We start from the raw sequence: 25,696 nt of genomic DNA on the forward strand, positions 1-25,696 counted from the left end.
TTAAAATCCATACCAGACCTGAAGGGCCTGGTATGGAATTTAGGGGGACCCCCACGTCATTTTTTTATTTTAATTTTGGTTTGGGGTTCCCCTGTGGGGAATTCCCATGCCGTTTTTATCAATGAACTTTTATGTATATTGTCGGACCGACAACGCAATAGCCGCAAGTAGTTTTAAATGACTTTTTTTCCTTTGAAATGTCATTTTGCTGTCAGACTGTTCTAAACACAGGAAACATGCGCCCCTTTACAGGCATACTATAGACACCCCCAGGTACGAAATTTAAAGGGATATTACACTTTTATTGTTTCACTTTAAGCATTATTACAATCGCTGCTCCTGAAAAAACGGCCATTTTTAAAACTTATTTTTGCATTGATCCATGTCCCCTGGGGCAGGACCCAGGTCCCCAAACACTTTTTATGACAATAACTTGCATATAAACCTTTAAAATGAGCACTTTTGATTTCTCCCATAGACTTTTAAAGGGTGTTCCGTGGCATTCGCATTTGCCGCGAACACCCCAAATTGTTCGCTGTTCGGCGAACTTGCGAACAGCCGATGTTCGAGTCGAACATGAGTTCGACTCGAACTCGAAGCTCATCCCTATTGTCTACCCACCACCAACATAAGAGGGTCCTTATACACTGACCACCAGTGTAATGGAACACTTCTCCCAATGACCACCAGTGTAAGAGTAATTTTTCCCTGGCCATCAGTATAAGCAGGCTTTAATCCACGGAACACTGTATGAGGGAAATTTCAATATCGGTTTCTTTTATGGTCAGTTTTATTCATTTAAATTTCATTATGATTTTTTTAATAATTGTTGTATAGAACAGTATTTAGCGTAGATTTAAAAAAAAAAACAGAATGTGCCAAAATTTCCTATTGTTTATACACAGTTATATCTACAGCTTCCTGTTCATGGTAATGTACAGTAAGGTGTGGATGTATTAATAATTAGCAGGGGTTCCCCGAGACCTAAAAGTTTGGTAATGGGGTTCCTCTAAAGTTTGAAACGAAAGCCAAAAAGCACTAATACATAGGGTTTATCAATCCAGGACCTTTGGTTCTCATAAGCTGTAAATTCTTTTTTTTTCACAGAAAAGGGGTGGTTGCTTTCTGGATAATAAGCATCTGATAAATATGGTGGTGAAGGCCAAGCCAATCAGCATATTTGTATTTTACTTTAAAGCAGCCTCCTGATCTATAACGCTTTGTGTTGAAACACTGAGGGTTTTACAGTCTTTGCCACCAAACAAGACGATCATTAGACTGAAACATGGAAGTTATGATTGTGACATGCAACTTTAATCCTACGAGCTTGCCACCAAATCACGTACCTGTACGTTATATGACTTCAAGTGGTTGTCCTAGAGAAGACTCTCTCAACCTTTTCAACACGGAGGAACCCTTGAAATAACCTTTCGGTCTCAGGGAACCCCTGGTAAAAATTGCTATATCTACAACTCATGAAACATCAGTGGGATGGTCAATAGAAGAGTGCTCCTTACATCTGTGGTCTTGGGGAAGAATTTCCCCTTACAGATAGCTAAAAAGATCATGGTGTCACTGGGGACTTATCTGAGAGGCAAAAATTGGTCACTGTTTAAGGAACCCCTAGCAACCATTGGAGGAACCCTTTGGTTCCACGGAACCCTGGTTGAGAAACCCTGTCCTAGAGTGATGCCTGCAGCTTCAGGCATCACTCCAGTACTGTTGTTTAGAGCCAATGGTAGGCTCTCTTGTAATAAAAGCTTGATGGTTAAGCATCTTCTCGATTGTTTTTACAAGCAACGGAAGGGCCCCCCCCCCCTCCCGCCCGGGCTCTCCTGTCCCAAACGGGAGACCTGAGCGACCAGCCGGCACATCTGACAGCTGGCCGGAGACCCGAAGAAAGCCGTGATCAGCTTTGATCGGGTCTCGGATGTAGTAACCCGGAAGCGATGTCATGACATCACTTTCAGGTTTATTGGAGTCTTAAAGGCGCCAGTTTTAAAAAATCTAAAAAGTATTCAAAAAAAACTCAGATTTTGGTGTTTTGAATGCTTTCAAGTGCAAAAGGAGGGATTTGGGGGTCTTCGAGATCCCAGATCCCTCCATAAGAAGACCTTTCACGTGCCTATTGCGGTCACAAGGGATGTTTACATTCCTTGTGACAGCAATAAAAGTGATACGAAAAAAAAAAAAAAAAAACTAAAAACTAAAGCAACAGTATAAAAATAAAAAAAATATATAAAAAATTAAGAATTAAAAAACAAACAAAAAAAAAATTTAAGTGCCCCCGTCCGCACATGCTAGCGCGCAAAAGGTGAATGGCGTGTGTCGATTCTGATCGCATGCAAACCGTGATCGTCTCACACATGTGAGGTATCGCCGCAAACGTCAGATTATGGGCAGTAATTCTAACACCAGACCTCCTCTGTACATCTAAAGTGATAACCTGTAAAGGCTTTTAAAAGTGTCCCCTATGGATAGTAAAATTTACGCCATTTGTCGCCGTTGTGTGGGCATGCGCAATTTTAAAGCGTGACATGTTTGGAATCGATTTACTCGGCGTGACATCATCTTTTATAAAAAAATTGGGTTATGTATTGTGTTTTTTTGCATTAAAATTTTAAAACAAAGTATTTTTTTTTCCAAAAAAAACTGCATTTGAAAAACCGCTGCGCAAATACCGTGTGACAAAAAAAAAAAAATAATTGCAACACCCACCATTTTTTTCTCTGCTTTAAAAAAATATATAATCTTTGGAGGTTCTAACAAATTTTCTAGCAAAAAAAAAAAAAAAAAAAAACTACAGATTTTCACATGGAAACAAAAAGTGCCAATAAATGGCCGGTCCTCAAGTGGTTGCAAACCCTTACATACACCCTGTGAAGTGACTGGCCTCAGGTGATACACAGATTAAACAAAGCTTCCTACATACGTTGTACCTGTTTATCTGCAGTCTTCTCTTCTCTACAGCCATTCGAAGTGCTGAATTTATACAACTTGTCTAGTGTTCAGAAAAAAAGGGGGCGTAGAGCTGAAGTTACACTCTGCAGAGCTCAGTGAGAGCGGATTGGAGGGAAGAGACACACCCCTCCCCATCACACAGGAACAGAGCTTAGCCGGCCAATCAGCTGCAGGTAATTCAATTTAAGCTTACGCTGGTAATCGAGAACAAAACGTCAGGTTTTCTCAGCAGTAAAAGGATATGTCACCATCGTTATATTTCTTTTACTTTTCACCAGCAAAAAATCCTTCCAGTCCACCAGCTTCTCCCTGGAAAATGAAGATTCTCTTAAATCTTGTCTCTATACAGTTTAGCATATACCAGCTTACAGGTGACTTTTCCTGCTCTCTCTATTTAAACAAGAGCGTATTATTGCATTTTATATACACTTTATATTTTCATGAGTTAAACATATAATCAGGCACAAAGATTCTGTAGCGGGACCAAAATCTCCAATATGTTATTCAATACCTACGTTCACTCTAGTGTCTAAAGTATTGGGACACCTGCCTTTACACGCATATGAACTTTAATGGCATCCCAGTCTTAGTCCGTAGGGTTCAATATTGAGTTGGCCCACCCTTTGCAGCTATAACAGCTTCAACTCTTCTGGGAAGGCCGTCCACAAGGTTTAGGAGTGTGTCTATGGGAATGTTTGACCATTCTTCCAGAAGTGCATTTGTGAGGTCAGGCACTGATGTTGGACGAGAAGGCCTGGCTTGTAGTCTCTAATTCATCCCAAAGGTGTTCTATCGTGTTGAGGTCAGGACTCTGTGCAGGCCAGTCAAGTTCCTTCACCCCAAACTCGCTCACCCATGTCTTTATGGACCTTGCTTTGTGCACTGGTCCAAATCATTTGGTGGAGGGGGGATTATGGTGTGGGGGTTGTTTTTCAGGGGTTGGGCTTGGTCCCTCAGTTCCAGTGAAGGGAACTCTTAAGGCGTCGGCATACCAAGACATTTTGGACAATTTCATGCTCCCAGCTTTGTGGGAACAGTTTGGGGATGGCCCCTTCCTGTTCCAACATGACTGCTCACCAGTGCACAAAGCAAGGTCCATAAAGACATGGATGAGCGAGTTTGTAGTGGAGGAACTTGACTGGCCTGCACAGAGTCCTGACCTCAACCCGATAGAACACCTTTGTGATGAATTAGAGCGGAGACTCCGAGCCAGGCCTTCTCATCCACATCAGTGCCTGACCTCACAAAAACTTCAAAAATTATTGCAGCCACTGAAACAGCATTTTTTTTTGAAGAGATCAGTAACAGCAGCCTACTTATTTGTCTGCACGGGTTTCTTTTCAGAACTTTTTATCCAAGTTTCCTTGGAACTTGTAAGGTTCCGATCTCCTTCCTTGAAGACCGTTCTCAGCTTGTAGAGTTGGATAGATTCAATACTCGTCCACCTTTTTCTGGAAGAATGGTCAAACATTCCCATAGACACACTGCTAAACCTTGTTATCAACCCAATAGAACACCTTTGGGATGAATTAGAGGGGAAAGTGCGAGCCAGGCCTTCTCGTCCAACATCAGTGCCTGACCTCACAAATGCACTTCTGGAAGAATGGTCAAACATTCCCATAGACACACTCCTAAACCTTGTGGACGGCCTTCCCAGAAGAGTTGAAGCTGTTATAGCTGCAAAGGGTGGGCCAACTCAATATTGAACCCTACGGACTAAGACTGGGAGGCCATTAAAGTTCATGTGCATGTAAAGGCAGGTGTCCCAATACTTTTGACAATATAGGATATGTGTAACCACGGATGGGGAGAAAAGGTGTTCATGTGGACGAGTATTGAATCTATCCAACTCTACAAGCTGAGAACAGTCTTCAAGGAAGGAGATCGGAACCTTACAAGTTCCAAGGAAAGGTAAACCTAACACAACTCCAATAAGACGTTAAAAAAAAAAAAATGCTGTTTCAGTGGCTGCAATCATTTTTGAATTTACTGACCTAGAACAAAATAAAATGTTTAAAAGAGAGTGGAGAGTCTACTTTTTGGGGCTTCAGCTGACATTTTGAAGAGAACAACCACCTCACCTTATCAGACACTGTTCTGGTAGAACATTAATGTCCATATAATATTGGACCCAATGCCATAAACATTTTATTACATTTCTGTTCTTCCAAAGAACTACAAGGGCATCATTGTTCAATAGTCATTGTCTTTACACATGTAGAACCCCCGGAAGTAGTGCAGCTCTACCTTACAATTCCAAATCAAATAATAACCCCTATCAATAAACCTTTATCATAAACAACTCTCAATACTCTATATTTTAGTGCAAAATCAAAATTCATACATACAGTGCACCCGGAAAGTATTCACACCGCTTCACTTTTTCCACATTTTGTTATGTTACAGCCTTATTCCAAAATGGATTAAATTATTTTCCTCAAAATTCTACAAACAATACCCCATAATGACAACGTGAGAGAACTTTGTTTGAAATCTCTTAAAATGTATTAAAAATAAAAAATGAAAAAAAAAATCCCATGTGCATAAGTATCACAGCCTTTGCTCAATACTTTGGTGAAGCACCTTTGGCACCAATTAAAGCCTCAAGACTTTTTTAATAAGATGCTACAAGCTTGGCACACCTATTTTTGGGCATTTTCTCCCATTCTTCTTTGCAGGACCTCTTAAGCTCCATCAGGTTGGATGGGGAGCGTCGGTGCACAGCCCTTTTCAGATCTCTCCAGAGATGTTCAAGTCTGGGCTCTGGCTGGGCCAATTAAGGACATTCACAGAGTTGCCCCGTAGCCACTCCCTTGCTATCTTGGCTGTGTGCTTAGGGTCTTTGTCCTGTTGGAAGATGAACCTTTGCCCCAGTCTGAAGTCCAGAGCGCTCTGGAGCAGGTTTTCATCAAGAATGTCTCTGTACATTGCTGCATTCATCTTTCCCTCGATCTTGACTAGTCTTCCAGTTCCTGCTGCTAAAAAACATCCCCACACCATGATGTTGCCCACCACCATGCTTCACTGTAGAGATGGTATTGACGAGGTGATAAATGGTGCCTGGTTTCCTCCAGACATGACTCTTGCCATTCAGGGCAAAGAGTTCAGTCTTTATTTCATCAGACCAGAGAATTTTGTTTCTCATGGTCCGAGAGTCCTTCAGGTGCCTTTTGGCAAACTCCAGGTAGATTGTCATGTGCCTTTTACTGAGGAGTGGCTTCCGTCTGGCCACTTTACCATACAGGCCCGATTGGCTGAGTGTTGCAGAGATGGTTGTTCTTTTGGAAGGTTCTTCTCTCTCCAGAGAGAAACGCTGGAGATCTGTCAGAGTGACGATCAGGTTCTTGGTTACCTCCCTGACTAAGGCCCTTCTCCCCCGATCGCTCAGTTTGGCCGGGCGGCCCTATCTAGGAAGGCTCCTGGTGGTTCCACACGTCTTCCATTTACGGATGATGGAGGCCACTGCACTCATTGGGACCTTCAATGCTGCAGAAATGTTTCTGTACACTTCCTCAGCTCTGCGCCTCCATACAATCCTGTCTCGGAGGTCTACTGACAATTCCTTGGACTTCATGGCTCGTTTGTCCTCTGACATGCACTGTGTGTGCCTTTCATGTCCAATCAACTGAATTTACCAAAAGGTGAACTCCAATCAAGTTGTAGAAACATCTCAGGGATGATCAGTGGAAACAGGATGTACCTGAGCTCAATTCTGAGCGTCATGGCAAAGACTGTGAATACTTGTGATGTTCATGTACATGTGTTTTTTTTTTTTTTTTGTTTTTAATAAATTTGCAAAGATTTCAAACAAACGTCTTTCACATTGTCATTATGGGGTATTGTTTGTAGAATTTTGAGGAAAATAAATACATTTATTCCAATTTGGAATAAGGCTGTAACATAACAAAATGTGACACGCTGTCAATACTTGCTGAATGCACTGTATAATATATACAAAGAATAAAACAAATAGTTATCAAAAAGTCCATATAATAATATCACATGTATGCGATAAAGAGTCCATATAGAAATATTGAATTCAAGCGCTAAAAAGTTTATAGGAATTCCATACACCATCCAGTGAAAAAATGTGGTCCAAAATAGAATATATAAATTAATTATTTTCTCTCCCTCCATCTATAGACATCCACGATCGAACACTAACCTATCTAGACCTGTAAAGAAGAAATCAGTATAGATACCTTTTTTTTTAAGCCTCTCCGACCCGATCCCACGCCGAGCTGTCAGCCGCGGCTTCTCTGTGGAGGTGGGTGCAGAGGAGGCAAACCAACGACGGAAGCCCCATAGCAATTCTATGGGTGACGTCACTTCCCATTCATTTCACAGCCGTGGTCAGCCGTGTCCTCTGCAGAGCTTCCGCCGCTTGGGATCGGGTCAGAACGGCTTCAAAAAAAGAGTAGCATTCCTTTAAAAGCCAGGACCCATAGTCAGTAGGCAAGAGGCTGGCCTGCAGTCCCCTCCAAAAGCCTCTGTCACATTGGTCATCGCTGAAGAGGACCGAGATATCACCCTTCCAATCCAGTAATCCAATATTGGTACGTTTCCAACCAGCAAGTAGTTAAAGTAGAAGTCCACCCTAAAACTAAAATCCCTGCATTTATAGACATCCGCGATCTAGCCTATCTAGACCTGTAAAGAAGAAATCAGTATACATAGGTTTTTTGAAGCCGTTCCGACCCGATCCCAAGCGGTGGAAGCTCGGCAGAGGACACGGCCGACCACGGCTGTGAAATGAATGGGAAGTGACGTCACCCATAGACTTGCTATGGGGCTTCTGTCATTGGCTGCCTCCTCTGCACCCGCCTCCACAGAGAAGCCGCGGCTGACAGCTTGGCATGGGATCGGGTCGGATAGGCTTCAAAAAAAGGTATCTATACTAAATTTCTTCTTTACAGGTCTAGATAGGCTAGATCGCGGATGTCTATAGATGCAGGGATTTTAGTTTTAGGGTGGACTTCTACTTTAACTACTTGCTGGTTGGAAACATACCAGTATTGGATTACTGGATTGGAAGGGTGATATCTCGGTCCTCTTCAGCGATGACCAATGTGACAGGGGCTTTTGGAGGGGACAGCAGGCCAGCCTCTTGCCTACTGACTACGGGCCCTGGCTTTTAAGGGAACGCTACTCTTGGTGAGGTGTGTGCCTCGGGGACCCTTGGAGTAACGTTACTTTGAATTGAAGTCCATGTCTCCCTAAGACACACAGACTCTGGGACTCTAAGCCCGAGGTCCCGGTTTAAGGCCTAGCTGCTTCATTAAAAATAGTGACTGCTTCACACTGTGAGACTAGCAGATGTTGATGTCATCAGCAAGCTATCAGTCTGGGGTCTCCTGCCATAATGTGTTTATTGTAAGTAGGTCTCCTGCTATAGTCTGTTGTCTACTAGGAGGGGGGAGATCACTGTTTGCATTGTTAACTACTTGCCGACCACCCACCCGCCGTCATTATACGGCGGCTGTTTGAAGAGAAATACTGTTGTTATGGCAGCAGCTAGCTGCCATAACCCCGGTATCCTCTTCTTCAGCGGGCGGCCGGCTTGCAGATAAAAAAGTGGTCTCAGTGCCGCAAGATCACTACTTTTAGTGGGGGGGGGCGGGAGAAGAGCCCCCCCTTCCGTCGCGCTTCGGTTGTCTCCGCCGCTTACCGGAGAAGAAGATCGGGTCCTCTTCTGGATGCCGAGTGAGGGAAAGATGGCCCCCGCTCGGCTCCATAACATTGGAAGGCGGAAGCGACGTCAAACGTCACTTCCGGCCCAATGCTCTTAGAGGTCTTTTTTTTTTTTCTTTTACATAAAAAAAAAAAAACATTTTTTTAATTTATTTATTTTTTTATTACATAGTGTAACTGTGAGATCTGAGGTCTTTTTGACCCCAAATCTCACATTAAAGAGGTCCTGTCATGCTTTTTTTCTATTACAAGAGACGTTTACATTCATTGTAATAGGAATAAAAGTGACCCAAAATTTATTTTTTAAAAGACAGTGTATAAATAAAAAGCAAAATAAATACAAAAAAATAAATAAATAAAATTTTAAAGTGCCCCGTCCCGCCGAGCTCGCGCGCAGAAGTGAACGAATATGTAAGTTGCGCCCGCATATGAAAACGGTGTTCAAACCACACATGTGAGGTATCGCCGCGATAGTTAGAGCGAGAGCAATAATTATAGCACTAGAACTCCTCTAACTCCAAACTAGTAACCTGTAGAAATTTTTAAACGTCGCCTATGGAGATTTTTTAAGGGTCAAAGAGTTTGTCGCCATTCCACAAGTGGGCTTGCGAGACCGCTGTTGCTGATACGTTGTGATAAAGTATTTCAACGACCGCCATTTTTATTCTCTAGGGTGTCTGCAAAAAAAAAAAGTATTTATGTATGTATATATATATGTGTGTGTGTGTGTATATATATTTATTACATATACATACACACACACTGGGGGTTCTAAGCAATTTTCTAGCAAAAAAAAAAATGATTTTATCTTGTAAACACCTATTGTCTGCTAGCAAACTACTGTGCGGATCTTGAACTTATGATAATGTGTAGTGTACTTTGTGAGCTTGGGGACGGGAAGTCTGACCTAAAGTGGGGATATCTGATTTATCACAACATTGTCCAGGTGGCTAGTTATTTAATTAATATTTTAAGTTTATAGTACATGTTGGTTGTTTAGCTATGGTAATTATATTCCTGTGTACAGTTGTATTGTTGATCAGGAGGGGGATGTCCGCCTTTTGGGTATATACTCTGTGTGAGTTTTTTTCAATAAAAGTTTCAGTTTTGCAGCCAAACGAGTCCTGCCTAGTTCTTGGTTGCAATATGCAGCTATAATATCTGATATCTCTGTTCAGACTGGAGGAAGCGGTATACTGACGGAAGCACTCAAGCAGAGTGTGGGACGGTTCCGTCATAACCAAAGATATCATTTTTTTTTTCAGCTGGTGATTCTAAAGCTGGTAAAAGTAATTCAAGCGGCTAAAGAACCACTGGATTACTTTTACAGGTGGCGGAAGTTGATCCCCCTGTTCCCACCACTGCTGCCTTTACTAGGCTCTCCAGTGTGATCAGGGCGCCTGGTAAAGATGCACCGTTGCATCCGGCTCCTGAGACATAGGAGTCAGTTAAAGATCGACTGGACTTTGGCTTTGAACACCTCTTAACCACTTGCCGACCGCTGCATGCCGATGTACGTCGGCACAATGGCAGCGGTGGGCAAATGGGCGTACCTGTACGTCCCCATTAATTGGCAGGGCACCGCAAACTCCATGTCCGTCGGTCTCCCGGCGATCGTGTCACGGAGCCGCAGAATGGGGAAGTGCCTAAGCAAGGCATTTCCCCGTTCTGCCTTGTGCCATGACAGATCACTGCTCTGTCATCGGGAGCAGTGATCGCTGTCATGTCCTAGGTAGCCCAACCCCCCCCCACCCCCAACAGTTAGAATCACTCCCTAGGACACACTTAACCCCTTGATCACCCCCTAGTGTTTAACCCCTTCCCTGCCAGTGTCATTTACACAGTAATCAGTGCATTTTTATAGCACTGATCGCTGTATAAATGACAATGGTCCCAAAACAGTGTCAAAAGTGTCCGATGTGTCCGCCATAATGTCGCAGTCACAATAAAAATCGCAGATCGCCGCCATTACTAATAAGAAAAAAATTAAATAATAAAAAAAGCCATAAATCTATCCCCTATTTTGTAGACGCTATAACTTTTGTGCAAACCAATAAATATACGCTTATTGCGATTTTTTTTTTACCAAAAATATGTAGAAGAATACATATTGGCCTAAACTGAGGAAAAAATTTGTTTTTTTTATATACTTTTGGGGGATATTTATTTTAGCAAAATTTCGCTCTTTTTTTGTTTATAGTGCAAAAAATAAAAACCGCAGAGGTGATCAAATACCACCAAAAGAAAGCTCTATTTGTGGGGAAAAAAGGATGTCAATTTTGTTTGGGTGCAACGTCGCACGACCACGCAATTGTCAGTTAAATCGACGCAGTGCTGAATCGCAAAAAGTGCTCTGGTCAGGAAGGGGGGTAAAACCTTCCAGGTCTGAAGCGGTTAAAGTTATACATCTTTTCCGTTGAAAAAACGGGGGCAGTTTCTTACTTTGTTGGGTTTATTGTCTTTACACAGCTGCAATTGAAAAAGAACAACCTAGGGATTTCAATTTGTATTACAATACCAGAGACCGAGAACTCTTTTACACATAACCACAATACTTACTGGACCTGCTTCCTGACCCGCGTCTGTATATTTAGGGACAAGGCATGCGTGCCACGTATGGGAGAACTCAGGAATAGCTGGCGGTACACGGAGCACAGCTGACGCTTCACATTTTTACATGCTTGAACGAGCCTGTAACAAAAGACGGAGCAGGAATTACCCAGAGCAAGGTCAAGCAACATTCGCTTTATCTCAGCATTTTATCGCAGCATAAATGAATTATTTACCAACAACTAGAAATGCAAACCATTTTTTTTTTCTTTTTTATACACTTCCACCCAATTATAGAATGGCCAATTTTGTATTTGGTTACATTTTTCTTTTTTTAAACCAATTACACCTCCATGTAGGCAGAAACTTTTACTTACCTGAACAAGTCACGTTCCTGGAAGACGGTGGTAGCAACCTGCAAGGAGGAGTAGTATATAGAGCAAAAAAAAATAAAAATTTAAATCTTTAGAAGTCCCCTTCTCGAAGAAACAGCCCTCACAGAGGACAAGGGGTCACTCTTTACATCTGGAGGAAAAGAGATTTAAAAAGGGGTTGTAAACCCTCATGGTTTTTCACCTTAATGCATTGTATGCATTAAGGTGAAAAACCTTCTGCTGTGTGCTGCAGCTCCCCCCCAAGCCCCCCCCCCCATACTTACCTGAGCCCCGTAATTCCCACGACGGGAGCGAGCGAGCTTCATCCGGTGTCTCATGTCCTGATTGGATAGATTGATAGCAGCGCAACCATTGGCTCCCGCTGCTGTCAATCAAATCCAATGATGCAGGCGCCGGTGGGCGGGGCCAGAGTCCGGCATTCTGTGTCTATGGACGCAAATTGCTGGACTCGGGAGCGCGCCCGCACGGTTATCCCCGAGGAGAGCGCTTCTCCTAGGGGTTTTCCCGATGTGGGGAGGAGCCGCAAGTGCCAATTGGGGGACCCCAGAAGAGGACGATTGGGGCCACTTTGTTTAGTTAAAGTTTAGTAACCCTTTAATCTCCAAATACGGAAAGGCGTCTTCACAGTAAAAGCTGTAAAAATGTGGAATAGGACTCCCTCAAGAGGCAGTTCTGGATTCTGGACCTCCTGATTTCTCTCCTCTACATTTCTTCCTCTTCTTGATATATATTTAAAACGAGTTGGGTGCTCCTAGTTCCTTGGGTTATCCGGTTATAGGATATCTATATGGACATAGAGAGTGTTGTCTATACCTAATAGATACTGTACAATCAGTGAATTATTTTGGTCTCCCGATTTCATATATATTGATTGGACGTACTTATGCTATATATACTGGTATATCGATGTTTCTTTATTTTTCTCTTGTTGATATGGAACTGCCCTTCTGCTGAAAATAAAATATTTGGAAGAGAAAAAAAAAAAAAAAGGAAGAAAGAAGGAAGAAGGAGGAAGAAGAGAAGAAAGGCCTGGATTCTTACCCATAATATAACTGGGTACTATTATTGATAGGGAATATCAGATTGCCTCTTGGGAGATCAGGAAGGATTTTTTTCCTCCACAGACGCTTTGAGGCTTTTAGCTGCATCAGTTGTCATCACTAAAAAGCCAACCGCTGGCTCTAAAAAACGGTACGGGGTTGATGCAGCTGCAGGCTTCGTTTAACCCCTTCAAGCCATGAACGCAAATTTGCGTACGGTCAAAATATAAATATATCACAGTCTCTGGAATTAATCTTTATAACATAACTTTCAATTTATCTTTCTCAAAATTGTGCGACTCCCACCACAAACGTACTCAGGGGTACACTTGAGGAAGTCACGTAACCATGACGACACGTGTAGGGTGGAGCTGGGTGTCTTGCCGAAACCTGAACTAACGTAGGAACTGCTGCCCCGCTGTCATTTGTTTTAAAAGAGCATCTCTTTGCTTTACTTATGTAAGTGCAATTGTATTTGGGATAAAATAATTTTTCTAACTTGCTAAACTATATGGGACCCCTGTGCTGTGTGAGCTTGGTTGCAGGGAGATCTACAATCCCTTAAAAGGGCCATACACCTATTTAAGTGGATATATTTTTATCCCACCCTGAGATTCCACAGGAGAAAAAAAGTGAAGAGACGGCTTGGCAGAGTATGGTTAGAGTATAGACCCGGAGAGGGGAAATTGTTCGTGACCTGATTAATTGCAGGTCCATATCTGGAGGTGAGCGCATGATTGTGTTGGTGGTGGGAATCACTGCACAATTTTATAAAGATTAATTCCAGAGACTGAGATATTCATATATGGACTTTGTTTAGCACAATATTAAAAAGGAGAAGTCCAGCCTGAGCTTTTTAGGCTGGGCTTCTCCTCTGGGTAACAGGAGTGCAATTCGTTTTGCACTCCCGTGACCTGTTTTCAGCAGAGAGCGGTCTGAAGTCCGCTCTCCGCTGACGTCACTGCCATCAATCGAGGCAGCGCATCATCCCGCCTTTCCAAGTCTGGATCTACCAGCTGCCTTGATTGATGGCAGTCTCAGCGAGCCACTGAAACGGCCACTCCCCGCTCCTCCACCGCTCAGCACTCCAATGAGTGTGGAGGAGCAGAGAGGAGAGACGCTGACTGACACAGATCTCAGGGATCTGTGAAAACTGAGCCATCGGCGGTGTTCAGTGGCTCGGTTCTCAGTGCAGAAACGGCGGGGGACAGATGCAGCATCCACCTAGGCAAGTATGAATGAAAAAAAAAAAAATACTTCTCTTTTAAGAAACGTGCTATAACCAGGGCTTTTTTTCTGGCGAAACGCGCTTGAACGTACTTCCGCCACCTATGCCAGACACAGGCATGAATGGGAGACTGCATAGGCCGGCGATCGTACATAGTTTCGGCTGCAGCATGCCTGAGACAGTGGAGGGCGGAGTGATATCATCCGCACTCCGCCTCTCCCTGCAGACTGAGTGCTCTTTTGAGCCTTTTGAGTACCTTTGGAGGGAGTTGAAAGTCCGTGTTGCCCAGCGACAGCCCCAAAACATCACTGCTCTAGATGAGATCTGCATGGAGGAATGGGCCAACATACCAGCACAGTGTGTGACAACCTTGTGAATACTTACAGAAAACGTTTGACCTCTGTCACTGCCAACAAAGGATATATAACAAAGTATTGAGATGAACTTTTGATATTGACAAAATACTTATTTTCCACCATAATTTGCAAATAAATTCTTTCAAAAATCAGATAATGTGATTGTCTGGATTTGTTTCCACATTTTGTCTCTCATAGTTGAGGTATACCTATGATGACAATTACAGGCCTCTCTCATCTTTTTAAGTGGGAGAACTTGCACAATTGGTGGCTGACTAAATACTTTTCTGCCCCACTGTAGCTGTCTCTTTGCTGGATATGTAGCTATCTTTTTGCTAGATTTGTAGCTGTCTATTTGCTGGTTATGGGGCTGTCTCTTGAGTGATATGAGGGTGTCTCTCTGTTGGATATGGACCGGCTGAAATAATCTGCAAGTGCCTCTGCGTTTACTTTAGTAAGAGCTGGATATTTCTAATGTGTTGTGCATTTTACTACATTGCATTAACAAATTTTATACAAATTACGTAAATAGCCCCCAAAGTATACCTGTTCTTTAAGGCCGCTTTCACACTGAGGCGCTAAAGTGCTAAAAATAGCGCCTGCAAAGCGCCCTGAAAGAACTGCTCAATGCACTCCAATGTGAAAGCCCCGAGGGCTTGCAGGGCAGTCAAAAAAGTTCTGCAAGCCGCATCTTTGGAGCGCTGTAGGAGCGGTGTATTTACCGCTCCTAAAGCGCCCCTTCTTATTGAAAACAATGGGGCAACGCTGCAAACCCGCCTGCAAAGCGCCGCTCCAGCGGCACTTTGTGGGCGGTTTTAACCCTTTTTCTGCCGTTAGCGGGGGTTAAAACTGCTGCTAGAGGCCGAATAGCGATGGCAAAGCGGCCAGCGCCCACCTCAGTGTGAAAGTACCCTAAAGGGGGCGGTTCTATGAGGGGTGGATAAACGGTGCGGTTCTAGGGGTGGGTAGGAGCTGGAGACAGGTGTGGCCTAGGGAAGGGGGGTGAGTGCCTGCACCTTTTCTCAGAGGAAAAAAAAGCCCTGATGCTAACCAATAAACATCATATCATGTAACAAAAGATTGTGAAAGGGGAATAGGGCAAAATATATATCAGTCTGAAATGGATACAAATTTAGGTGGAATTGCTTTATATGAATAGGTTCCTTCCCTATATAAAAACACAGAAAATCAGTCAAGAACTGATACGATTTACTAAGCAAATTCTATTAGACCACAGGAGAGATAATAGAACCTACCACAGGTAAGCCATAACTTCTGGTATGTGGACTTAAAAGGTCTACATGCTCTTTGAAGAAGAACATAAGGTGCTATCAAAGCTTTTCAGAGAGTTTATTTGAATATATAAAAATTAGCCTACGATAATTTTCTTATTGCTAAATCATGAATGGTCTGAACACCATGTCATAAATCTGCAGAATGAAATTGGAGAGCCGAGGCAAAAATAGAAATCTGGATTTTACAGCCATGAAAAAAAATATTCAATTTCAAGAGGTACAAAAATGGACATGAACATTGCTCACCAATAGCCATTCATAGAACATTGACATGCTGGTACTGTGTTGGGAAACTTTTACTGGAGGGTGGTGATCCACCACCATATTGAACCATAAATGACACCATTCAGCCATACTCCAGTAATCACAAGATCTTAGCTTCAGAGTCATGCCATAGTCTGGTTTACACTCCAGAAACCCAGTGCTCCTAAATGTTAGAACCTCTCACTAAGATTTTGGGGAGATGATGTAGCACCATCCAAGAGCAGTGCAGGCTGTTAGGTAAATGTTGTTATCTCCTCTGTAATCAGTGGAGCAGGTATTGATTGTTTAGGCCTGCTCGGTGTCTCACAGGCTGCTACTCTGATTACTTCCCCCTGTATTCTAGAGGAGTCTAGAATTATAGTGGAAGGAAGAACAGAGTGGGCAGCCTGAATATTTATGGGACTCCAAACAATCCCTTGGCGGGGGGGGGGGAATGTGTGCCCAGAAGGTGGCGAGAGAGTCCATAAATTGTCTGAGGCTTGAGCAGCAGGATGCAGAGTTCCTGTCCCAAGATGCCCTGCCCCTGGGGCAGATTTCTAGAAGGAGCCATTAGAAGGACACCGAAGAACCAACTAGGCTTAGTTTGAGGGCCAATTTGCAAAATTGTGTCTAGGGATCAAATTAGGTCTGAAGAAGTTCACTGGAAAGAGCCAGGAGGAAGTTGGTGGGTGAGTCCAGCTGTCCCATGGTGGTGTGAGTCTACATCTCCCTTACTAGGAAGAGCCTGGCAAGAGGGAACCGATGATTAGCAACTGTGTGGAGCTTTTGACTCTGGAAGGAGTACAGGTCACAGTCAGCGTAGGAGATCCTGTGGGACATTTCTTTTTGTACTGTGCAGCCAGAAAGTTGAGAAGTCATCAGGTTAATCAGTTCTGCAGTTTATTTGGGGTATCCCATGCTCCCCCTCCCTATCCAAGTTCATTGTTCTCAAAAAAAAAAAAAGAAGAAGAAACCCCTAGACTGTTCTTTGGACCCAGTGGAAGAATGTGGAAAATGCAGTGTGCCTGGATGTAGGTGCTCCACATGAAGAAATAGAACTGCATCCGCCAGCAGCTCCTTCAAGGTGTGCTACAAAAAAATAATATAACATTCCATCCAACTCAGGGCAGACATCCCTGAGGACAAAAAAAAAGAACAAAAAAAAAAAAAAGGCTAAAACATGTAGGGTGACTGAGCTTCTTAAGGGGACTACCCATGGTTTGATGGTCTGAGCCTTTGGTGGGACTACTTTGATCTAAAATTGTGTATTAGGCCCACATAAAAGGTCTGCACAAAATTATGTCAAATATAAATATTATGGTTGCAGATTTTACAATGTAATATATTTAAAAAAAACTCCTAGAACACAACAGAACAGAAGCGATCTCAGTGGAGGAATGTTGGGAATAAGCACACCTCGTTTGTAAAGACGCCAACTCCTGTATAATGAAAAGAATGGATCGCTCTTTTACGTTCCGACCTCAAAGTATCGCCTACAGAATAATGTAATGTAAAGATGACTGTATTTATTCGCACTTACTCTGCTGGAGTTCCGCTCTCATTTCTGGAGAACGCTTTATTCTTGAATTCTAGCCAGGTATTCTGCAACTAAATAAAAGAGACACTTTATAGAGAGACGCAGCTTGGAACGCACCACATTTCAATACCAGTGAAGTTAGCTTTTTTTTAGATTTCTTTTATAGAAATTTTTAATGGGATGCTCCAGGCAATGGTTTTATGGGAAATAACAGAATGTTAATGTAAAAAGAGAACCAGTTATGACTGAGCTTATGGAAGAAACTGAAAAACCATTCATTAATTATAAAAAAAAAACATTTCAGGGCTAGGCAACCTCCAGTATCAACGAGTAGTTCAGGGGTAGGCAGCCTCCAGTATCAATGATTAATTCAGAGGTAGGCAACCTCCAGTATCAACGAGTAGTTCAGGGGTAGGCAGCCTCCAGTATCAATGATTAATTCAGAGGTAGGCAACCTCCAGTATCAATAAGTAGTTCAGGGGTAGGGAACCTCCAGTATCAGTGAATAGTTCAGGGGTAGGGAACCTCCAGTATCAACGAGTAGTTCAGGGGTAGGCAACCTTCAGTATCAATGATTAGTTCATGGGTAGGGAACCTCGAGTATCAATGAGCAGTTCATGGGTAGGCAACCTCAGCACTCCAGTCCCATGAGGCACTGCAAGACTGACAGCAACAGGCATGACTCCCAGAGGCAGAGGTATGATGGGATTTGTAGTTTAATCACAGCTGGAGTGCCAAAGTTGCCTACATCATGTGTCAGAAGATTCCACTCAAAACCATTGACTGGCGTTCCATTTTAAGTCATCATGAAAGTCCAGTCAGAATAAACTATACATTGTTAAACGTAACATTGCAGTGTTTATCCTCATGACACATCACAGGAAGCACCTCCGTGGTTAACAGAGGACAGAATTAAAATTAGACTTGGGAAACTTAAAATTAATAAATTACCGGGACCGGATTGCTTGTACCCGAGGGTACTTGGGGAACTCAGTCAAGTAATTGCCAGATCATTGTTCCTAATTTTTACTGACAGTCTACTGACTGGAATGGTACCAGCTGATTGGAAAAAAGCCAATGTAGCACCAATATTTAAAAAGGGCCCAAAATACATCCCTGGGAATTACAGACCAGTTAGCCTAACATCAATAGTATGCAAGCTCTTGGAGGGGATGATAAGGGACTATATACAAGATTTTAGTAATAAGAACGGTATCATTAGCAGTAATCAGCATGCATTCATGAAGAATCGTTCTTGCCATACCAATCTATTAAATCTTCTTTGAGGAGGTGAGTTGCCATCTAGATAAAGGAAAGCCCGTAGACGTGGTGTATCTGGATTTTGCAAAAGCATTTGACACAGTTCCCCATAAACGTTTACTGTACAAAATAAAGGTCCGTTGGCATGGACCATAGGGTGAGTACATGGATTGAAAACTGGCTACAAGGGCAAGTTCAGAGGGTGGTGATAAAAGGGGAGTACTCTGAATGGTCAGGGGTGGGTAGTGGGGTTCCCCAGGGTTCTGTGCTGGGACCAATCCTATTTAATTTGTTCATAAACGACCTGGAGGATGGGGTAAACAGTTCAATCTCTGTATTTGCGGATGATACTAAGCTAAGCAGGGCAAAAACTTCTCCGCAGGATGTGGAAACCTTGCAAAAAGATCTGAACAAATGAATGGGATGGGCAACTACATGGCAAATGAGGTTCAATGTAGAAAAATGTAAAATAATGCATTTGGGTGGCAAAAATATGAATGCAATCTATACACTGGGGGGAGAACCTCTGGGGGAATCTAGGATGGAAAAGGACCTGGGGGTCCTAGTAGATGATAGGCTCAGCAATGGCATGCAATGCCAAGCTGCTGCTAACAAAGCAAACATAATATTGGCATTAAAAAGGGGATCAACTCCAGAGATAAAACGATAATTCTTCCACTCTACAAGACTCTGGTCCGGCCACACCTGGAGTATGCTGTCCAGTTCTGGGCACCAGTCCTCAGGAAGGATGTACTGGAAATGGAGCATGTACAAAGGGAGTTTAACAAGACTCATGGCCACTCATTAAAATTAGAAGAAAAGAGGTTTAACCTTAAACTGCATAGAGTGTTCTTTACTGTAAGAGCGGCAAGGGTGTGGAATTCCCTTCCACAAGCGGTGGTCTCAGCGGGGAGCATCGATAGTTTAAAAAAAACTATTAGATAAGCACCTGAACGACCGCAACATACAAGGATATACAATGTAATACTGATATATAATCACACACATAGGTTGGACTTGATGGATTTGTGTCATTTTTCAACCTCAACTACTATGTAACTATGTAACATTCTCCAAACTTTACCACAATTTACTCTAAGTAATAAGTTACACTCCAGGAAAAGATTACTTTATGAGGGTACATTAGAGTTATATGTAGCAAGGTCCCAGGCCTCTTTTTATCTAATGAGGACCTCCAGAGCCAGGAATAGCCGACATCCTTCTGTATGTGGTGGGTTGTGAGGCATGGTGGGTGCAAAGTAGTTAAAGTTATTGGGCGCCAGACACTTCTGGAATGCAAAAAGAAAGTTTATTTCTCTTAACATGGCTAGGGCCACGACACCCCTAGGTAGTTGCAAGATTATTGGCAGACTCCGAGACTTCAATAGGAAGACAGCCATGCAGGGAAAGGCATCCAGCAAGACGCCACATCTGCATGTGCAGGAATGCCGTTTCCTATGGCAACAGTCTTTAACAGTTCCTAACACAAACGTAGCAGTTCCTTCACTTTTGCTACAACCGATCCATGTAGTTCCTCAGCACACTGAGCTCCTGGTCTTTCCCTAGACCCACTGATTCACTGACGCGGACTCCCTTGAGCTCCTCAAATCTTCACAGTGGTATCTTCCTCAAGCGCCACCCCCGCTTCTCTGCTGGTCCCTAGCTTGGCACTCTAGATACCGCTCAAGCTTCACCCCCGCTGACCTGCTCGGTCCCCTAGCTTGACACACAAGGCTGCTCTGCAAGCATCTCCTCTGCTGCTTGGGTCCCTGGCTTGATTCCCACTGATGTTTCCCGATTCTTCACCATCCGTGGTTGGTGAGAATACTGCTCCGGTACTTGCTTCATTTACTCACTGTGGTCCCTGGTAATAAGGAGGATAGTCCCTTACTGGAGACAGCTTCCCCTCTACTTCTGACCACGACAGGTTCTTCCGCCGACAGAACCGTCATATCTGGTTGGACTGCAAGTCACAATCCCAACCCTACGCTGCTTTCTTGCTTCTGGATAGACCCTCAGACAGCCTAGCAGCCAGATGCCCCTGGGATAGGCCAAATCTCCGGGCTAGCAGCCCGGGCAATACAACACACGTCCACCCAGACCGCCGTCCAGGTGACACAGAACATAGATCACCTGACTCCACCCAAATATGTAGACTCTCCAAGCAGGCCAAGGGATTCAAGAAAACCCCTGCCCATTGGCTGAGATACCCCATTTACCCGTTACCTGATCTTGCATTGCCCTTCTCATAGCTAATACCACAAGCACCCGGCCACCTAGAGGTAGAAGAGAAAAGTGCAACAAGGCCAAACTTAGGGCGAAATCAATATCTCTATCAATCTCTATCAGAGATCTATCGATCTCTATCAATCAACCAGGATAATTATTCCTGGGAAGTAAATTTGTCAGGAGCAACCCTGCCTAAACTCCAGGGTACTACATATATACCATGTACAACAGTCTTCACCAGCTTCTCTCAACATTTTTAACATGGAGAAACCCTTGAAATATCTTTCAGGTCTCTGTAAACCCCTACTAATAATTAATTGTTATATGTACTGGTAATGGTCCATTAGCCAGTGGTCAGTGGGAAGAATGTTCCTTACATTGGTGGTCAGTGGGAAGAAGGCTCCTTACATTGGTGGTCAGTGGGAAGAATGTTCCTTACATTGGTGATCAGTTGAGAAGAATGTCCCTTACATTGGTGATCAGTGAGAAGAATGTTCCTTACATTGGTGACCAGTGGGAAGAATGTTCCTTACATTGGTGACCAGTGGGAAGAATGTTCCTTACATTGGTGACCAGTGGGAAGAATGTTCCTTACATTGGTGACCAGTGGGAAGAATGTTCCTTACATTGGTGACCAGTGGGAAGAATGTTCCTTACATTGGTGACCAGTGGGAAGAATGTTCCTTACATTGGTGACCAGTGGGAAGAATGTTCCTTACATTGGTGACCAGTGGGAAGAATGTTCCTTACATTGGTGATCAGTGGGAAGAATGTCCCTTACATTGGTGATCAGTGGGAAGAATGTTCCTTACATTGGTGATCAGTGAGAAGAATGTTCCTTACATTGGTGGTCAGTGGGAAGAATCCCTACAGATAGCTATAAAGATCATTGGTGTCAGCGGTCACATATCTGAGAAGCAGAAATTGCTCACTGAACATCTGGGAACCTCTAAAGGAACCCTGTTTGAAAAAGGCTGGTCTACACAGTTGAATATTCTAGTAAACAGAAACACCACATATAAAGAAATAAATATAATGGTGGTCCTACTGGAGTTTCACGGCCACCAAGACTTTTTACAAATCTGTCTGTTCTTTGTCTCAGTTCGGCCATGAAGGGATGTGAGCGTAGAATGTGATGAATGTCCTGGCCCTCCGTGAGCTTCTTCTCCATCATATTGAATCCATCCAAGAGCTGGTACAACGAGAGCCCAAGATGACTTCCAGAGAACTGCAGGAGCACAAAGGGAGGAATGGTACCGTCATCTCCAGCGTAAAACATAGATAAACTGCACAGCACACTAACACTTATCTATCCATCTGAACAAACCTGCTAAGTTGTCTGAGGCTAAAGATCAGCAGAATCGTAGACATGCCGGAACCATACTACATAGGAATCAGGGGTTAATTTACTAAATCTGGTGCACTCGTGTATGGTAGCCAATCAGCTTCTAACTTCAGCTTTTTCAATTAACCTTTGACAATAAAACCAGGAAGCTGATTGGTTTCTATGCAGAGCTGCTCCAGACGTTGCACTCTCCGGTTTTAGTAAATCAACCTCTCAGTGGCAAGCTGCAACAATTTCTCTTAGTGAAATCTCATGCGAGTAGTGTACATCACTCTATGGTCCAGCTCAGCCTCTTCCAAAATTTTTAACATGGAGGGACCCTTAAAATAGCTTTCCATTCTCAGAGAATCCCTACTAATAATTCATTTCTCTACTGTTCATGGTACATATCATCATGGTGTGATGGTCAGCAGGAAGAATACCCCTTACATTTGTGGTCAATGGGAAGAGTTTTCATGTCCAGTCTACTGCCCATACCAGTGATTGCTGGATAAAATGTCTTACTCATTAATATACTGTACCAGTTTGGTATATTACTTTGCAACCATTTACCTTAGTCAGGAGAACCAGGGACATCCCATTCCACAGTGGCAGGCAGTACATGGAATGAGGCATCATGGGGCAATAGCCATCCCTTAGGTTGGCATCCAGAAATACCCTCCTTGTGTTGGTGGATTCAGGTAAAGGGCCAGAAAGAATCTTCAGACTGTCTTCTGCAATCTGAGGGTCATAGGATACAGATCACTTTGCATCCTGTAAGTCCGTTATACAGTTACTTAACACAATCCAACATTTCCACACAAGCGTTACCTGGATTTCAGGATCTCCCAGGCTAGAGGTGGACGATGCGTCATCCAGCCAGCTACCATCACCTTCAATATTAAACACAGCATTAATTTTGTAATTTTCAAAAGAAAAAAAAAAAAAAAAGGGTTTTCATAGTTACTGGATTTAATTTCCTGAATTCTTATTAAGAGATCTTAATAATGCAGACGATGACCTGACACATTATTAATTCCAAGGTCAGAGTACATATAAAAGCAGATAATCATCAGACCATATTTTCTTATTACTCTATTATTCTAAGGGGCCACCACCCTTCAGGAAAGGCCAGCTAAGTTCTGAACTTTACTAATAACTAGCAGAAAGATGTCCCATTTTTTGCCTGTCTTGGACTTAAAAATAAGCAAATTAGGCAGACTTGATAGACCACTAGGGGCGTTTTTTTGACATCATGCAGGGTAGGCTGCACCCTCTAATTGTGGGTGCACAGATGCTGACATCGTCAGAGGTCAGAGCTGAGAAGGGGTGGAAATGAGATGTGGATGCAGAGGTAATGGTCTGTGAAAAAGAGCTGAACCCTATACTCTGTATGCAGTGCACCCCTGAACTCTGTATGCAGCGCACCCCTGAACTCTGTATGCAGCGCACCCCTGAACTCTGTATGCAGCGCACCCCTGAACTCTGTATGCAGCGCACCCCTGAACTCTGTATGCAGCGTACCCCTGAACTCTGTATGCAGCGCACCCCTGAACCCTGTATGCAGCGCACCCCTAAACCCTGTATGCAGCGCACCCCTAAACCCTGTATGCAGCGCACCCCTAAACCCTGTATGCAGCGCACCGCTAAACCCTGTATGCAGCGCACCGCTAAACCCTGTATGCAGCGCACCCCTAAACCCTACACTCTGTATGCAGCGCACCCCTAAACCCTACACTCTGTATGCAGCGCACCCCTAAACCCTACACTCTGTATGCAGCGCACCCCTAAACCCTACACTCTGTATGCAGCGCACCCCTAAACCCTACACTCTGTATGCAGCGCACCCCTAAACCCTACACTCTGTATGCAGCGCACCCCTAAACCCTACACTCTGTATGCAGCGCACCCCTAAACCCTACACTCTGTATGCAGCGCACCCCTAAACCCTACACTCTGTATGCAGCGCACCCCTAAACCCTACACTCTGTATGCAGCGCACCCCTAAACCCTACACTCTGTATGCAGCGCACCCCTAAACCCTACACTCTGTATGCAGCGCACCCCTAAACCCTACACTCTGTATGCAGCGCACCCCTGAACATTATATACAGCACACTCCTGAACCCTACACTCTGTATGCGGCGCACCCCTGAACCCTACACTCTGTATGTGGCGCACCCCTGAACATTATATACAGCACACCCCTGAACCCTACACTCTGTATGCGGCGCACCCCTGAACCCTACACTCTGTATGCGGCGCACCCCTGAACCCTACACTCTGTATGCGGCGCACCCCTGAACCCTACACTCTGTATGCGGCGCACCCCTGAACCCTACACTCTGTATGCGGCGCACCCCTGAACCCTACACTCTGTATGCGGCGCACCCCTGAACCCTACACTCTGTATGCGGCGCACCCCTAAACCCTACACTCTGTATGCGGCGCACCCCTAAACCCTACACTCTGTATGCGGCGCACCCCTGAACATTATATACAGCACACTCCTGAACCCTACACTCTGTATGCGGCGCACCCCTGAACCCTACACTCTGTATGCGGCGCACCCCTGAACCCTACACTCTGTATGCGGCGCACCCCTGAACCCTACACTCTGTATGCGGCGCACCCCTGAACCCTACACTCTGTATGCGGCGCACCCCTGAACCCTACACTCTGTATGCGGCGCACCCCTGAACCCTACACTCTGTATGCGGCGCACCCCTGAACCCTACACTCTGTATGCGGCGCACCCCTGAACCCTACACTCTGTATGCGGCGCACCCCTGAACCCTACACTCTGTATGCGGCGCACCCCTGAACCCTACACTCTGTATGCAGTGCACCCCTGAACCCTACACTCTGTATGCGGTGCACCCCTGAACCCTACACTCTGTATGCAGCGCACCCCTGAACCCTGCACGTTATATACAGCACATCCCTGAACCCTGCACGCTATAGGTAGCGCACCCCTGAACTCTTCAGGTAATGCACTCCTGGTATTTAATGGCCCTTTAAGACCCTCCCACTGCAATTTGACCACACCCGCTATTTTATGTGGTTTGGTTGGGGGGGGGCGTGGCTGAGTTCCTGCACCTATGCACTCCTGTTATGTAATGCCCCTTAAAGACCCTCCCACTGAATTTTGGCCAGACCCACCATTTGATGTGATTTGGGGGTGTGTGGCTGAGTTCCTGCCCCTATTGTCTGAGAAAAAAAGCCCTGCTTGGACATATATAGCAATTACCATGTTTAACTCTCACTTTTGCATTGTGTGCTCTCCTAATATATGTTTTAATGTATGTGACGAGTCCTCTGTTCTTACTAATCTATTAGAAGCAGGATTTACAGTTGGTCCACTTTGGTAGTTTTGCTTTGTGAAGAAACCAACAAAGCCGAATGAGCATCAAATGTATGATTATTATATTATTATACATGATTTATATAGCGCCAACAGTTTACGCAGCGCTTTACAATGTATAAGGGGGACAACACAATTACAGTACAGTTCAATACAAAAGGTACAGGAGGGCCCTGCTCGTAGAGCTTACATTCTAAAGGGAGGGGGTGGTGGTACAAAAGGT

At 44.0% G+C, this 25,696-nt stretch overlaps 1 protein-coding gene across 2 annotated transcripts in view; it reads right to left on the reverse strand.

The window, feature by feature from the left end:
- HPS1 (HPS1 biogenesis of lysosomal organelles complex 3 subunit 1) overlaps nucleotides 1–25,696 on the reverse strand; it is a 78,615-nt gene that overhangs the window by 24,010 nt on the left and 28,909 nt on the right. For both annotated transcript variants that reach the window (XM_073595548.1, XM_073595549.1), the window contains exons 10-15: nucleotides 22,941–23,002; nucleotides 22,683–22,850; nucleotides 21,834–22,013; nucleotides 17,300–17,367; nucleotides 11,212–11,343; nucleotides 3,205–3,270 (exon numbers count right to left, since the gene is read on the reverse strand). In XM_073595548.1, the coding sequence (XP_073451649.1) occupies nucleotides 3,205–3,270; nucleotides 11,212–11,343; nucleotides 17,300–17,367; nucleotides 21,834–22,013; nucleotides 22,683–22,850; nucleotides 22,941–23,002 (676 nt within the window). The remainder of the gene's footprint in view (nucleotides 1–3,204; nucleotides 3,271–11,211; nucleotides 11,344–17,299; nucleotides 17,368–21,833; nucleotides 22,014–22,682; nucleotides 22,851–22,940; nucleotides 23,003–25,696) is intronic.

Source organism: Aquarana catesbeiana, linkage group LG08 (assembly GCF_042186555.1).
Source record: "Aquarana catesbeiana isolate 2022-GZ linkage group LG08, ASM4218655v1, whole genome shotgun sequence".
In the NCBI taxonomy this organism is placed as follows: Eukaryota; Metazoa; Chordata; class Amphibia; order Anura; family Ranidae; genus Aquarana; species Aquarana catesbeiana.